General features: G+C 42.6%; 1 protein-coding gene across 2 annotated transcripts in view; it reads right to left on the reverse strand.

Annotated features, from left to right (window-relative positions):
* The window catches only part of ARNT2 (aryl hydrocarbon receptor nuclear translocator 2), a 138,498-nt gene that overhangs the window by 11,554 nt on the left and 109,667 nt on the right, over positions 1-17,277 (reverse strand). Inside the window, exons 13-18 of one of the 2 annotated variants that reach the window (XM_026648325.2) lie at positions 15,733-15,805; positions 15,434-15,557; positions 8,242-8,341; positions 5,291-5,317; positions 4,664-4,802; positions 1,967-2,132 (exon numbers count right to left, since the gene is read on the reverse strand). In XM_026648325.2, coding sequence (XP_026504110.1) covers positions 1,967-2,132; positions 4,664-4,802; positions 5,291-5,317; positions 8,242-8,341; positions 15,434-15,557; positions 15,733-15,805 — 629 coding nt within the window. The remainder of the gene's footprint in view (positions 1-1,966; positions 2,133-4,663; positions 4,803-5,290; positions 5,318-8,241; positions 8,342-15,433; positions 15,558-15,732; positions 15,806-17,277) is intronic. The other variant, XM_026648327.2, reaches the window with a different exon arrangement.

Here is a 17,277-nt window from a genome sequence, read left to right on the forward strand (position 1 = left end):
CATCTGTGTCATGCAACTCCACTGACTGTATGTAAACATAGCTTTGATAGATGACCAAATGTACAATAAAGTGCTTCTAATTCTCCATGTACAGGATCATTCCATTATAATAAAAAATAATCAAACTGCAACAGGTACAGAGAAGGGCCAGTAGGATGATCAGGGGATTGGAGTCTCTCTCATGATAGGAGACTAAAGGAGCTGGGCTTGTTTAGCCTAGCACAACGAAGGCTGAGAGGAGATACAATTGCTCTCTATAAATACACTGGAACAAGCGCCAAGCAGAGACAAGAGCTATCTCAGCTAAACAACAATGTTGGCACAAGAATAAAGAGATCTACACTGGCCATAAGTGAATTTCGGTAGAAATTAGAAGGTTACTAACCATCAGAGTAGTGAGATTCTGGAACCATCTCCCAATAGGTGGGTGGAGGCAAGAAACCTAACTGGTTTTAATACGGAGCTTGATCAGTTTATGAACGGGTTATCTAATGCAGTTGCCCGTGAGGGTAGGGGGCTAGACTTGATGACCGAGGAGACTGCTTCCAGTTCTATGTTCTTAATTAGTAATTAAAACAACACCACGAAATTGTTGTTATTGAAATAGGGAAGGCTGCAATAAAGAAAGCATACAAGTCCTTACCACACATTCTACACTATTTCATATTCTTGGACTAAATTCTAATCTTCTTCAATCACAGAATTTTTTTTTTTTTTTTTAAATGAATCAATGTCTGTCTGATGATGATATAATCCTGTCCAGGCGGAATTCGAGGTGCCCTTGCTATACCTTTTCTCTAAGGCTAGGTCTACACTACAGCGGTGTTCCGACCTAAGATACGCAACTTCAGCTACGTGAATACCGTAGCTGAAGTTGCGTATTTTAGGTCGGCTTACCCGGTGGTGAGGACGGGGGAAAGCCGACCGCTGCCGCGCTGCCGCCGACTCCGCTGCCGTCTCTTGTCGAGGTGGATTTCCGGAGTCGACGGCAGAGCGATCAGGGATCGATTTTACCGCGTCCTCACGAGACGCGGTAAGTCGATCCCCGATAAACCGATTGCTACCCGCCGGATCGGCGGGTAGTGAAGACGTAGCCTAATACACATTCCAAAGCTATGGTCATATCTTAGCTCCTGAACATATCCCATAGGGCCAAATCCTAATGTGTCTAACTCAATTCTTACCCATGTCTTACTCAGAGGGGAAAGAAATCTACTGATTTAATTTGAAAGCTTGAAGTCAGTGGAGTGTTGCCTGGGTAAATAGAAGTAATGAGGAAAGACATTAGGATTTGACCTTTTATTGATTACTATCTCCTGCGACAATAAAAACAAGAAATGGACTATTGCCATGTTCTACTTTAGACAGTTGCTGAGAAAATTCACATTAACATTAGTCCTAGTGAATGTGAAGTGTTCTGCTCAGAAACACACTGAAACACACCCAGCTGTTTAAAAAGGGAATTGTTTAACCTCACAGTAGGAATAGCAAAGGTAATTGTCTGCGTGTGACTGAGAGTGAGGGTGACAGAGGTTATCTGCACAGAATAAGCAATGATTAAGTATCCTGGGACAGGAGCAGTGACACGGCAGTGACAGGACACAATTTCACACATTCAGGTGGGTTTAAAAAAAGTCCCTGTTCTGGATTGTGCCATTTTGGGACTGTTCTGAATTAGAGTAGAGTGGAGCTGAGCCACCCAAAAGGAAGTTTGGGAGGGATTTTACCTCAGGAAGGGAGTGCAGCGTGGAGGGAGGGGTCCCTGAACTCAATCCATTGCGCAAAGTAGTAAGAAGCTTTGCTTCCTCTCTTTTGCCTTCCTGGCAATCCCTACACACCCACACAAGGGCAGAGACAATCTCAACCTTGGCACACATTCAGAATAGAGGAGCAGGTCCGAAGATTTAAAATACAGTTAGCATTTCACTTCCATGTTCACTTGTGAGATACAGAATCTGAAACCTACCAAACCCTGCACCTCTGTTTGCTAGGCTAGAGTAGGCATTTCCACTTGGGGAAGAAGTGGCTGGGCTAGAGAGAGGGCTGTACGATGATGGATCAGCTGGATAGGTATGACTGGTTCCAATTCCAAAGGGTGATGATTGCGTCTTGCCAGATTGTGATGGGATTTGCTGAGGTGGGGGCGAGAAAAAGAAGAAGTTATTTTCATTGCTGGCATTACAGCAGAGCAGCATGATAGACCCGTTTTAACAGTGTAAAATCAACTGCTAAATAAACACTGCAAATGAGATTAGGCATATTATCCCTGTCTCAGCCATATTCAATTTCCATCAAAGTGGACGTACAGCTATTTAAGTTTAATGAAAGCAACAGATAACTGAAAATATAAATAGCTCTCCTGATGATTAATATCCTCCATGCATTCAGAAAGAGAATCAAATCACTATTGTTCGTTACCTGCTGTAAGCTGTTTTTCCCCCACTGCTATTAGGGCATAGAGACTAGGAGCAAAGATTAAAGACGTACAAAAAATGAATCTTTATTTGCCAGATGCCCTGTTTTTATACTACCCCAGTTATCTGAATGCCTGGTAGGATATACCTCGGACCTTAGGATAATCAGGATTTTCGATAATTGGGAGAGCTGGCACAAGAGGCTTCAAAGGGAATGTTCTGATCTCCACACAGGTTGAAACGCCCGCTGGGTTTTCTCACCTGATTTTAGCGTATGCAAACCAGTTTGCCCAATGGATACCAGAAGCACAATGAATATGTTCTAGCTTGCCTTAGGCAAGCAGTCAGCAATTGCACGAGAGACTTGGTGGGGGTGCCCAGCACTACTAGCGCAGGGGAAAAATAACCAAACTTTGCTTAAAAGGGGTGGTTCAGTTAAATCAAGAACAATAACACTTTACACTTCTATAATGACGTCAAAGGATCTCAAAGTAGGTTACAAATAATTAAATAGTACAACACCCCTGTGAGATGGGTAAAATGAGACAAGAAGCGGGTAAGTGTCTCGCTCAAAGTAACAAAATACATTAGCAGATAGCGCCAGTAATAAAACCCACTTACCAACAACGCATTCCCTTTTCCCCTATCAACCAGCCCAACAGCTCTACAGAAGACTGGTATTTAACAAGTTCTGCTCTTTGAAATTAAAAGCAGTAACATCTCTAGATACATTTAATGATGTGCATCTTATAGGCAATCAATGCACTGAAGTGCAGCTATTCTCTTGGGGAATGAGGGGGGAAAATAGATCCCAACAGGCAAACAACATGATGAAAATACAAGTCTTCAGTTTAGTTCCTAGCTAAGAAGTAACTTAGCTTTGAAGGTTCCCACAATGACAATGACAGCAGTCTCCTGGAAGATTTTATTGATTTTTTCCTGAGTTCCCTAAATTTGTACTCTGGTGATGCAGACTTGACCATCTCCCCTTAACCTAAATCAGACTTGTCTTTGATGGTTTAGGTTAAGGGGAGATGTCACATTTTTGATCAGTAATCATTAATGCCCCTTCTATCCAGTGTACAAATGAAAATATGTCAAAATATTATTTCAATTTGATTTCTTTAGGATATGGAATAGATATGGCAAAGTAATTGATGTAAACTGAGGACTGGTCAGCCTGTGTGAGAAACTAGGAAACGAATATAAAAATAATTAAGCTGCTGGTAAAATGATTGAATGAATACCTTAAAGTGCCTTTATAGACTATATAAGAAAATTGAATGTAAACAATTATTATTAAAGTAGTATTAATAATAGTCTTATTTAAACAGTTTAAAACAAGAGCATTTAATGATTGGGTTGCTACTCAGTCCTTAACACATGGGCTTCTGTGTAGTACTGAGAATGATAAGTGATCTGAATACAGTATGTACTACAGGCTTTGTATGGCAGAGTTGGGCACATTAGTATGCCTGTATTTTAACTGGGAGCCTCCCAGCCTGGGTAAACAGACTCAAATAGCAGTGTGGACTGTGGTTCGGGTGGCAGGTTGGGCTCTCAAGCCCACCTGGCCCCTGGGTCTGAGCTCAGGTGGCTAGCCCGAGTCTTCGTCTGAGTTGCAACGTCCACACTACTATTTTTAGTGTGCTAGCCTGAGCAAAGATAGCGAGAGTCTGTCTACCCGGGCTGGGAGGCTTGCTCCCAGTTGCAATGTAGACATACCCATTTAGGCCTCTGTTCAGCAGAAACTTAATGCCCAAACTTAACTGTGCATAGTCCTGTTGATTTCACTTAAAACACAGATCTATACAGGAATGAGGATTAAAGTGGGATTTCTGTGGGGGTCATGTATGTATACATACACACAAAAATATTTGACCAAACAACCCTATTTTTCCTTCAGAATTATGCAAAGGAGCATCCAACCTTGACCTTTTCTATTTTTACCAGATGAAATCAGTTCCTCCGTTTCTGATTTATTACCCCCCCCCCCCCTTTTTTTAAGCAATATAAAAGTATCAGGAGATAGCCGTGTTAGTCTGTATCCACAAAAACAACAAGGAGTCTGGTGGCACCTTAAAGACTAACAGATAGAAAGACTGTTAGTCTTTAAGATGCCACCGGACTCCTTGTTGTTTTTATAAAAGGTACATTTTACCAAATTTTAACCAGGGAGTTTGATTTGTTCTTTTTGTAAAATCTGCTTCACTAGAGTGCACTTAAAAACCCCTTAATCAAACACACACCTGTCCTGGAAATGGTGGACGACTCCCCGTCCAGGCAACCTGACTCTGATTTAACTGACGAGAGATCTGTGTCAAATTTTGGCCTGTTGAAGAAGAGGACTGGATATCGTTCACACCAGGCACATGTACCACGGATGAGCTAAAGGGGAAAGAACAGAAAATGGCTTGTAGGTGATAATACAATTTATGCATCAGAAATATTGTATGCCAGATACTGAAATTTTGTTAATCATCCCATTAAGGCGAGTTTTCCAGATTGTCTGCATAAGGACTAAATGAAAATGACATGACTTCAGTATTAAAACTATCAGGCATTTTGAAATTCTAAAATATCAGACTGATTATGCAGACCCAGTGCCCCAAATTCTTCTTAGTTAGATCCATGCAATCTCATCCAAGGGCTTGCATGAGTACAACCAAGGGGAGGATTTTAGAAAGATGTGTAATTAAATTATTTTCCATATTGGTTTGGCCCCCAATTCAGGAAAGTAGCTCTCCTCAGGACCACACTTAAGTATGTACTTAACTTTAAACATGTGCTTAAAGTCAGTGGTACTTAAGCACATGCTTAAATGCTGTCCTGAATCGAGGCTTCTGAAAGGATGCTGTTCATAAATATTCTTTAACCTGTTTCTTGTCAGTGTTGCATTCTTTCTGTAAAAAGAAGAAAATATGTGTTATGTAACAAAGATGTATGTTTGATTAGCTGCTTTTAATTCTTGTTTTCTCCCATTGGTGCTAAAAGATATCACAGTTACAAATCAAGGTGAAAGAATGAAACATAAACTAGTGTTTTGAGCCTTGGAACAAAAAAAGCAGAGAAATACTAGTAGGAAAAAAATGATTCCTAACAGAATTTGTGTAAATTACAATTAATTGTTTCTCAGATCTTGAAATATTTTAACCTTATAATGAAAATTATACTTTTTTTTTTGTTCAGTGTTCTTTGTACAGAAATTTTTGGACCTAGTGACTATACTATCTATAAAACACATATTAATACATAAACTTAAATATACATCCATGAATCCCAATATTTTATCTGAAAGAACATGTTTCAGTATATATATATATATCAGTTCTCATGTATGGTCTGCACTTCATAAGTGATTTGTTGTTGGGTTTTGCCCAGGGGCGGAAAAGGGGGAGCATCTGTAGTAATTTTTTTTATCCTTGCCTCTACTCTTTCTGTGTTAATTATTGAATAACTTACAAAAACAGATGGATGGCTGTTATGGATTCATGTATGTCTGTATGAAACTACAACCTCCATTTTGCTTTTGTGAATGCCATTTTGATTGTAAAACTGTTTTTTACCTCCATCTTGGACTGGAATTCCAAGAAGTGTTCGCAGAGGTCTAACAATACAGCGCAATCAAGGGTTGTTTCCTATTCACATGCAAGCACCTTGAGACAATGAGTTAGCTGCAGCCAAAGGAATCAGTTCAACTAGGTGAGCTGGTAACCACAGTCCCTGATAAGGGACTTGAAGTCACGGAGGAAAGTTACCTGACAAACAGGACTGCAGTTACTTTAGAGGGGGAAAGGGGGACAGGGAACAGACCAGGACCAGAAGCAGTCAAGGCTGAGCAGGATGAGGTGAGGAGGAATTCTGGATTCCCTGAAAAGACACTGACCAAATTGTAAAGGGCTCTTCGAGTGGTAGAGAAACTGAGGCAGGGATTTGCATGCTGGGTTTGTTGTTTTTTTGTAGATCTGAATATCTCTTGTGCTATCTCAATGTAAAGTGTGTGTGCTTAGAAATCCCTTTGCAGAGTCTGTATTACTTGCTTTCACTGTCACATAGTCCCTGAAGAGGGAAATAGGAAGCCAGAGGGTTCACAGCTTCAGTGGATCTATAGACGCATGCAACTATTTGGGAGTCTGGTGCTAGTTTCTGGGCCTAAGCAATTGGACGATGGGGTCCCCACTGCCAAGAGGGGTGTCAGGCACGGGATCCACACCTGGCGTATGAGTGTATGGCTCTGGGCCTCTAGAGGCAGTGTGTCACAACTCTACCCAGCCTCAAAAGGCCAAGAGCATGTGGGACATAAAAAAATAAGAATGGCCATACTGGGTCCGATCAACGGTCCGTCTAGTCCAGTATTCTGTCTTCCAACAGTGGCCAATGCCAGGTGTCCCAGAGGGAATGAACAGAAGGCTAGGGACAACCAGACCATGAGGTTGCATCCTTGACTATCTTAGGTAATAGCCACTGATGAACCTATCATCCATGAACGTATCTAATTCTTTTTTTGAACCCCATTATTGTTTTGACCTTCACAACATCCCCTGGCTACGAGTTTCACAGATTGACTGTGTGTTGTGTGAAAAAGTACTTCCTTTTGTTTCAAACTTGCTGCCTATTAATGTTTGTGTTATTTACTCCTTCACATAATTGGTCCTTATTCACTTTCTCCACACCATTCATGATTTTATAGATCTCTATCTTACCTTCCCTTACTCATCTCTATTCCAAGCTGAAAAGTCGCAGTCTTTGAAATCTCTCTTCATATGGAAGCTGTTTCATACCCTTAATCATTTTTGTTGCCCTTCTCTGTACCTTTTCCAATTCAAATATATCTTTTTTGAGATGGGGCAACAGAACTGCACCAGACTGCTATAAAGGATCCAAAGTTGGGTGTCCTGGTTGGGGAGCTCATCAAGGATCGTAACAATGGCATTTGTCTTTGTGCCACTAGTTGATGGGGCACATTACAAGCCAAAATGAAGCTACAGTTAAATTTCCAAGAGACCCAACAAAACAAAAATAACAAAACATGACAAACGTCAAGATGGCTACTGACAATTTACATGCTGAAATATCATATAAGATCTAATTAAAGAACACTTGTGAGATCATTGCCAATTACAAGGTTAAAAACACATTGATTTCTATAAAATTATTGCATGTATTTAATTTCTAATTCATAGACCTCCTAACCAACAGGTTACTGCATTTGAATAGTTGTTCCTTCATTTTCAAAACATTGGCTAGACCAAAGTAGTAACTGAGTTTTCCCTTAGGTTAAAACAGCTACATGCATGCATAGCTTGGGATTTCATTAAATAGAGTTAATTGCAATATAGTTGCTCAAGACAGTTTCTCTTCGGTCACTTTAAACAACAGGAGGACAGAGAGGAACAGATTAGCCTTCAAGCAGGCAGACTTCATTAACAGCTAGGCCATTCAGTGAACAGTCATAAATCTTCTTTACTAAAACAGGACTACTACTACTAATAAAGTAAATCTAACCACAATGGCTACAGAAATCTCAAGGGTGTGCCAATTCTTAAACTTCAAGTAGTTTGTCAAACCTTTAGTATCAGCTAGTAGACTCAAAAATATTTCAGAAGCTAGTAAAACACCCAAATTATACATGTTTGAAAATTACCTACTATAGGTCAGACTGATTCTTCCCAATGAACTTTTGTGTGGGAGCCAAGCTGACTCAAAGGAAGAACGATTCACGTTGTACAGGACATGTGTTAGCGTTACCCGTATTCTGCCTCCACAGAATCAAAATGGAATTCCCTTTTGTGTACGGAAGTTATTGGTGCTGGCGCGGGTACTGTACCTGAAAGCCTTTCCTGAATGTCCTGGCTGGAATGGGCTCCCCTGAGAATAAAGCTGTTGGTTTCCCGCTGGGGACGCAGAGGCCATCATTTTTTTATCTGCTATAAAAAACAATCAAAGAAAATCTTAGGAGAGGAAGTAATAAATTAACAATTTGTTCACCAGAAAATAACAAGTATACAAACTACATGGTGTGAGTAACATTCTCCTTTTTAATCCCTTATGGGAAGGTCCTATGGAACACAGTATGGATGAAACCAATAAGGCTGTATGGAAATTAAACAAGGGTCAAAAGGTGATTTCTATAGAATTTTTAAATCAATCCATAGGATGTAATAGTGAACTCTCTCCGCTACAGAATGCAATAGGTTGGCTTAAAAATTCTACAGAAAAATAACCATTTTCTATTAATTCTATAGGTCTTTTCCAGAAGAGACTGAATTAATGTTAATGGAGGTTACACATTTGCCTTAAGAAGAGACTATATCAGGGATCGGCAACCTTTGGCACACGGCCCGTCAGGGAAATCTGCTGGCGAGCTGGGCCAGTTTGTTTACCTGCAGTGTCCACAGGTTCGGCCGATCGCCGCTCCCACTGGCCGCGGTCTGCCGTCCCAGGCCAATGGGGGCTGCGGGAAGCGGTGTGGGCTGAGGGATGTGCTGGCCGCCCTTCCAGCAGCCCCCATTGGCCTGGAACGGCGAATCATGGCCAGTGGGAACTGCGATTGGCCGAACCTGCGGACACAGCAGGTAAACAAACCAGCTCGGCCTGCCAGGGCTTTCCCTGATGGGCTGTGTGCCAAAGGCTGCCGATCCCTGGACTATATCCTTCTGGATGTACAGAACAGATATTTCTTTGGTCTGAGGCTATATCAGCATTGAAAAGTCTGGTCCTATCTTGCAGAGCTAACAAATCTGTATTATCAACGACTGGAGGCTTATTTCTTGCATGGGAGAACTATTTTTATTATTATTATTTTTTTTAAAAACAGCCTTCTAAAGAAAAGACTTCCTCAATTTTTTATAGCAGGGTGCACAGTTTTGAGATAATCTGCCGGGTATGAGACAACACTACTATTGTTGTTAATACAGTATTACTTATTTGTATTGCTGAAGCAGCTAAGACTAACCTGTGTTCGGCACTGTACAAACAGAACAAAAAGCTGTACCTTCCCCATACAGCTTACAATCTACTCCCCTCAGCAGTAGCTGGAGTTATAGTCCTGGTTCTTCCAGGCATGGTGGAATTTTGCTCACAAATCAGGCTGATCTGCAGCCCCTTAAATACAGATTAATCCCACTGTACTCAGTAGGAATTTTGTCTCTGTGAGGTCTGCAGATCAGCTATGTAAGCAGTAATTTAAGGTAAAACTGAATCTCTCTGGGACACAGTGAAGCTTACGTTCTTTACTCTGACCACAAACTGGCTTGAGCAGGCCATGAACTAGGCCAGGGGTAGGCAACCTATGGCACGCGTGCCAAAGGCGGCACGCGAGCTGATTTTCAGTGGCACTCACACTGCCCGGGTCCTGGCCACCGGTCCGGGAGGCTCTGCATTTTAATTTAATTTTAAATGAAGCTTCTTAAACATTTTAATAACCTTATTTACTGTACATACAACAATAGTTTAGTTATATAGTCTAGACTTATAGAAAGAGACCTTCTAAAAACGTTAAAAATGTATGACTGGCACACGAAACCTTAAATGAGAGTGAATAAATGAAGACTCGGCACACCACTTTTGAAAGGTTGCTGACCCCTGAACTAAGCTGTGTCCCAATGGAATTATCATACAAAGGCACTGTACATGAGATGCATACAGAGATGCCACTGACTTTTATATTCTGTTCTTACACTGTAATAAACACATTTACTCTTGTGATCAGTCTCCTCATTTGCTAAAACAACGCAGGGCAAACATGGCCATTCATATTTTTAATAGGAAGTTCTCTCTTGTGTAATCTGACAGCTGACACACCAGGGATTGAACCAGGGACCTCCACAACTAAAGGCATGAGCTGCTACAGCTTGAGCTAAAAAATATCCTCCCATTGCAGGGAGATGTAACAACTCATATCCTCTGCAGGTCAACACAGAGGCAGCCCTCTAAAATACACTCACCAGTAGATTTCTTAATAGTACCATGACTGGGATACAGCATGAATCAACTTTGAATTTACCTTTTGCTAACTATCTCGGCTGGTACTTTGAGACGGAATGGCAGGTCTCTGCTCTGAGAATCCACTAAGAGAACTGAAAATCTCAGTAAACTATAGAACCTCCCTTCTGCAATGCTTGTTTATACAGCTACAACTGCCAACACTTCTGGCAACCCTCCATTCCCCTTTAACAACGTAAAGGCCCTGCTCCACCTTTCCTCCTCCACGTCCTATCTTCCCTCATCACCTTCAAGTTCAAAAAACTGCTGATCTCTTCATGACTCTCTGCTGCCACACACCTCCGACAGCTCTATAAACCAGGCACACCCCTCCTTTTCCTCTGACTTCACTTGATCCTCCCTTGGTGATCATCCTCTCCGTGTTTAGAAAGAGTTGGTCAGATGGCTCCCTGGATGTGCTACAGCAGCTCTGCGACATGAAGCTGCTCTAGATACTCTAGAACTGGCTGACCTCAGCCAACTGGAGGATTCCCTATCTGAAGGGGAACTCCTCAGGTGTCACAGAATTGCACAAGAGAGAATGGCACAGGGGATGGCCGAGGTAGCCCTATGCTCCTGCTATCACCAGCTGCCAAAACAGCTTCTGGGGGCCACTGGCAGATGATGCAGTTAAAAGTAGCTTCCAGGTGCTGAGCTACTGAGGACTGGGAGAGGTTTAAAAAGCAATTGCTCCCTCCTGAGCTCTGCTGAGTTCTCTAGTCACACCTCAGAATCCAGCCCTCCACTTCTTGCCTTTTTCCCCTCTGCCTCAGCTCTTCCCTGATAGCACAGCAATAAACACATCCTTGCTGTCCACTGGTATTTTACCAGGTGCCCTGAAGTCTGCTAGGCTCAAAATCCCCTACCTTCTATCCCAGGGGTGGGCAAACTTTTTGGCCCGAGGGCCACATCTGGGTATGGAAATTGTATGGCGGGCCATGAACGCTCCTGAAATTGGGGGTTGGGGTGTGGGAGGGGCTGCGGGCTCCGGCTGGAGGTGCAGGTTCTAGGGTGGGGCCAGAAATGAGGAGTTCAGGATGCGGGAGGGGGCTCCGGGCTGGGGCAGGAGTGTGGAGGGGGGTGAGGGCTCTGGCTGGGGGTACAGGCTCTAGGGTGGGGCTGGGGATAAGGGTTTGCAAGGGAGGGTGCTCTGGGATGGGACGGAGGGGTTTGGAGGGCAGGAGGGGGATCAGGGCAAGGGCAGGGGCTTGAGGTGTGGGAGGGGGTCAGGGATCCAGGCTCCAGGTGGCACTTAGCTCAAGCAGCTCCCAGAAGCAGCAGCATGTCCCCCCTCCGGCTCCTATGCAGAGGCGCAGCCAGGCAGCTCGGAACCCTGCCCCGTCCGCAGGTGCCACCCCTGCAGCTCCCATTGGCAATGATTTCAATGGGAGCCGCGGAGCCCCTTGGCTGATCCTATGCATAGCAGCCGGAGGGGGGACATGCCGCTGCTTCCGGGAGCTGCGCAGAGCCACAGCACACACGGAGCGGGGCAAGCCCTCGGCTGGAGTGCCAGAGCGGGGCAAGCCCTGGACCCCACTCCCCGGCAGGAGCTCGAGGGCCGGATTAAAACGTCTGAAGGGCCGGATGTGGCCCCCGGGCCGTAGTTTGCCCACCCCTGTTCTATCCCCATACCCTCACTAGTTACTCATTTACTTTTCCCCAACCAGAACCAACATCCTCCTCTTTGACTCCTGCAATACCCAGACTGCCAGAGGCGTAGCACACAGCGGCAGGGCATTGGGGACACTGCCCCACCAATGTAGGGAAGCCAACACATCTTGTTTGTTTAATATATAATGTGTGAGTGAGAGAGAGAGAGAGAAAGGGAGAGAGACTAAATCCAAATCACAAACACAGCAAATCTACGGCAGCCTGCTATAGATTTGCTGTGTTCGTAATGTAGATTTAGCAGCAGGGCATTTTTCTCCTTTGCCTCTGTGGCACATGTGCAGCCTGTGTAGTCAAGGTCTGGCAGGAGGTGAGGCAGCAGCAGTTTCCTGTGGGGTTTGTGGTGCTGGATTTACCACCCAGGCAACAAAGCAACCACAGAGTGCTCTGAAGTGCTGGGCTCTACCTGCGCCATATAGACCCTGCCGGTAAACTAGGTACCTTTTAGAGCACACCAGCAAGGTTTACATGGGGCAGTTGAGCGCAACACATTAGGGCACTCTACACCTCACACTTCTGGCCAGCCACGGACACAGACTCCAGGGGCACAATGGATGGGGGTGGGGGGAGGAGAGGGAGGCCCCCCTTGGCCATAATGGGAGCAAAGGGAGAGAGGTCTCACCTAGTCCCAGCCTCTCCAGGGGGTGGGGGGAGGAAGAGATCCTGCCATGACCCCTTACTCCTCCCACTGGAGAGGCCAGGATTGGCTGGGACCTCTCCCTCCCTTCCACTCCCCTCCTAGCAGAAATGCGATCTCTCCCCACCCCACCCCCCACTGGTGCTGGGACCGGTGGGGGCGGCTCCGTGGCAGGTCAGCACAGAGGGAGCTGGGATGCTGCAACTGGGACTGGGCAGTGGAGAAAGGGCCAAAGCAGCTGAGAGTCTGGAGTAGAGTAGCCTGGACAGTGGAGCTTCCCACAGGAAGCAGGAGGGAAGCTCAGGTAGGGGGAGGCAGGGACGGGATGGGCTCTGGTGCCCCCCCCCCAGTCCTCTCCCTGCTTCACTCCACTGAGTGGGTAAATTGTCCAACTTGCCCCAAAGCTCACCAGTGACCAATGGTGGCACTGCATTAAACAGTTCTGTATCTCAAAATGGCTGCTGCTCAAAAGGCATGGACGGGTAAAGCATGAGGTCTTTTATTTTAATAAAACATGCAGCTGATGGGTCCCCTGCATCTGTCCCACTACATCAATCCTGTGTTTGTCAGCCCTAAACTATTTTTATAAGTCAAACTGGAGAAAGAGGCCTAGTATCAGTACAAAGCAAGTGTCTGCAAGCAGCATGCACATTTGTCAATATTGTTTTTGGACACTTTAGCATATCTCTAACCGAGAACCATTCCTTTTTATCATTAAAAGAGTCCTTGATCACAGTTCCCATGAGATACTCACATAGGGAGCACACCCAAAAAAAAGCACAGCTTGTAAATTGATAAAAATGAAAAGTGAAATGGCATTTCCAAGAACACAACTTCTTAGCTCACCTCACAGCTTGCTAGACCCTTAACCCTGACCTAGTCACACAAACAGTTCAGAGCTGTTTGAATATTAGCCAATAAAGCAGCCAGAAAGCAAGATGTTCTCGCTTGGAAAACATTGTTCCAGTGTTTAGGGTTGGAGTCTTGCTACCTTCCAGCAGACCCCGTTATGGCCTCAGACACTGACTTCATTGTAAGAGTAAACAGACAAGGATGAACAGGAATAGCAGAAGTCTCAGCAACAAAGAGACAGAACATCAAGTCTATATTGAAGTTACAGTGCCTTCACAGTTTGAAAAGGTCAAGCTGTACATAAGAAACCCATGCAGTGAGGTCATCTCCTTATACCCCTGTAGTTAAACACAATGGGTTATTTCCTCCCTCACTGCAAGACACTTGCCCGTTATGTTTGTTTTAAATAAATCAAAACTTCTTCACTCTGGGGGAAGTGGGGAAGGTTAAGAACAGCGAACAATTAAAAAATAAACAAGGAAAAATATTACACCTAACATCTACAAAAATAGATTATTTTTTTTAAATTGTAAGCCAATCTTACACAGTCTTGATAGCATTGCTACTCCAATCCGTCTCAATGAGCCACACTGACATATACTGTCTGAGAAAGAAAGTTACTTCCAACTTTAGAAGCTGGAAGATCTATTAAATGTGTTTACATCCTTCTATGAGTTGCATTGTAGAAGTGTGCCTCTGAAAAAAGGACGGCTACTGTTCAAAATTGCACGGGAAAGATGTGGCTACTAAGTGAGAACCGAAAGTGGCTTCTAAGTGGTGCTGGACAGCATATCAGCCTGTCCTCCAACCTGAGTTTCATTCAGCTTCCTTTTTGGGGAAAATATCTATTTCCAACAAATTCTATGCATCGTTCTTTGAGACTCACTTGCCTAGTGACTTCTCTGCCACAATGCTTTTTTTTGTTCTTTCAATACAGTTTCATATTATTAGGGTCCTTCGTTTTCAGTTTTTATTTAATTTAATTTTCCCTGGGAATTTATCCGTGTTTATTACCACCACAACAAAAACAGGTGAAAATCAGTGCAAAAAACTGTTATTAATATTTCTGGGTAAATGTCTGGATTTATTATTTTTGTGGATGGAAAGACAGGGAATTCTGTTCATCAGTGTGGTTTTCTGCAGAACTAAAACAGAACTCAAAACACAATGCCACTCTGAGTTTAAGAAAACAATATATCTCTAATCTCCAAATAAAACTTTTCATTTGAATAAATAGTTTACTGCTGTAGACTTCGAACTATTCACCTATAAATATTTACATTTAATATTTGGGCCGCACCGTTCGTAGCGCATACACTTAGCTTCATCCTTTTCTCCTGCTTTTGTCTTTTTAAAACTTTTGAATACTTTGTGTTCTGAAACGTAGAGATTTGTGTTTTCTTCCCATTGTAGTGTGTCAAACCTTTAAACCGTTATCTGCTAACAGCTTGGAATGTGTATGTGGTGGGCGTGAGATTCATCAGTATGTTCAGATGCGCACGTACTTCAGAGCTTGCGTGCATGCCTGTTTGTTTATTGTGTGTATCTTGTAGACTAATACATAGCCTTCCTTTAACAGGCAGCTTTGCATATACACACACAGACTAATGTATTATCATAATACATATATCTCATGCAATGGATTGTGTTTTCCTAATCAAACAACGGGTTTTTTAAAAATATATTTGAATGATAGAAAAGTAGGGTGAAAAATCAGAAAAAACGGAAAAATACTTTTTGTAAATCCCGGGAATTTTTCTGTATAAATCGGTTTAAACTGAAAACAAAGGGGCTTGCATATTATGTAATAGCACTTAAGGACATGACTACAGCTTACAAAGACAGTATTAAAAATTAAATACCAGAGGCTCTCACTTACAAGCAGTTATTCCTGCAAACATCTCAGCAAACCTAGGATTCTGCTCCTGGGAGAAGATAGTGTCTGGCTTCTCCACTGGCTTTCCACCCTCATGAACGTTAGTTGGTATATTTGGAACAGGTACCTGTTGTTGACATAAACAAAGAAAGAATGTAATCCCCCTCTCCCATATTTGACACAATGAGCTCAAGTATAGTCACAGGGTCTTTTTGTTTAGTTTAGATGCTTAATCACTTTATGTTTAAAAGATCAGAGACACCAGTATAAAAACAACAACAACACCCATTCAGAGATATCACCTGAGATAAGTCATAGGAGGACAACCCATCTCTCTGATGTACTTCAAGCTCGGCTTGCTGTTGCTGAAGCTGTCTGCAAATACGAGAGGAAATTACTAGAGTTACAAAAAATATAATTCAGAAACAAAGAGGAGGAGGCTTGGCTCGCTCCTTTAAATTCCCATAGCAAATGTAACCGCTTTCAGAGTCTTTGTTGACAAGCCATTTCCTACAAAGCCAAAATATTTTTAAAGATTTCTTATTGAGAAAACCTCAAAACACAGTACAGTTCTTGCTGAGCATAACAGGGTCAACAATGCCTTGCACACCAAAACCCACATTGATTTCCAAGGAGTTTTGGGCTGTATCCTGCATTCCTTATGCATCTAACTTTTTCATAAATGTCATTTATTTTTAAAATGCCAATTAGACGTCTTTGCAGATTAAAGAGCAATATGCAGGCCCTGTTCCTGCACTTGCTGAAGTCAATATTAAAGTGCCCATTGGCTTGAATGGATGCAGCATCGGGCCCATAGCAATCAACAGGTGGGAAAATTATTTCCTCGTTTTATAACCTCGTAGATTCCTGTGAAGATTATGGCAATATAATAATAAAATACTACTACTACTTATATAACTCATAGTGGTTTTCATCAGCAGATCTCAAAGCATTTCACAATCTTTTAGTGTATTTATCCTCACAGCACCCTTAAACTGGGGTACAGAGAGGCTAAGTGACTTGCCCAAGGACACACAGTAAGTCTGCGGCAGAGCACAGAACTGAACGCAGGTTTGCCAAGTCCTAGGCTGTTGCCTGAACCACTGGACCGTGCTTCCTCTCTAAATAAAAAAAAAACCCCAGAAGTTATTTAGATTGTCTGGTCATATATCAATGTGTGTGTGTGTTGAGGGGAGGGGGAGTAGTGTATCAAAGCAGATACTTCCATATTACAGATGTGAAGAGTTTTTCAGGGAAATAATTTAAAGAAAGGAAAATGTATTGCATATAAAACCATTCTTAATAACCCACCCCATTCAGCATAATTTTGGTTCTACCCCCCTCTACATCACAATCCAGATTCTATTTATTTTCCCAAAGCTTTGTACAGCAGAGGATCTCCAGAAATAAATTAGTTTTACATTTACTAGAAGACACTTTTTATAGAATCAATGTGTGGACAAATGCTGCAGAAGAAGAGTAATTTTAAACACGATAAAAACCAAAGGAAATAAGTAATTTAAATGAATAAGAATCACTGCAGATATATTCAATAAAAATGAATGAAGAAGCACAATCTACCAAAAATTTCTGTGTAAATCCCTGAAACACAGTGTCAGGCACTGTTACTTAAGCACACCAAATTAGTGAAATACCAGCAGATATAGTTGAAAACTATAATTAATTTGACACATTTATTGTCTATAAAGCCTTGGAGGGACACTACTAATACATAAATATATAATCTTAGCATTAACTGTCACTTACTTATGTACTAACATTTTACAAAATATATAATGTAGTTATAGAAATGCATAGATCTTTTATATTTAAGTTAATATAGCCAT

Source organism: Terrapene carolina, unplaced genomic scaffold (assembly GCF_002925995.2).
Source record: "Terrapene carolina triunguis isolate 2854851 unplaced genomic scaffold, T_m_triunguis-2.0 Scaffold67, whole genome shotgun sequence".
NCBI lineage: Eukaryota > Metazoa > Chordata > Testudines > Emydidae > Terrapene > Terrapene triunguis.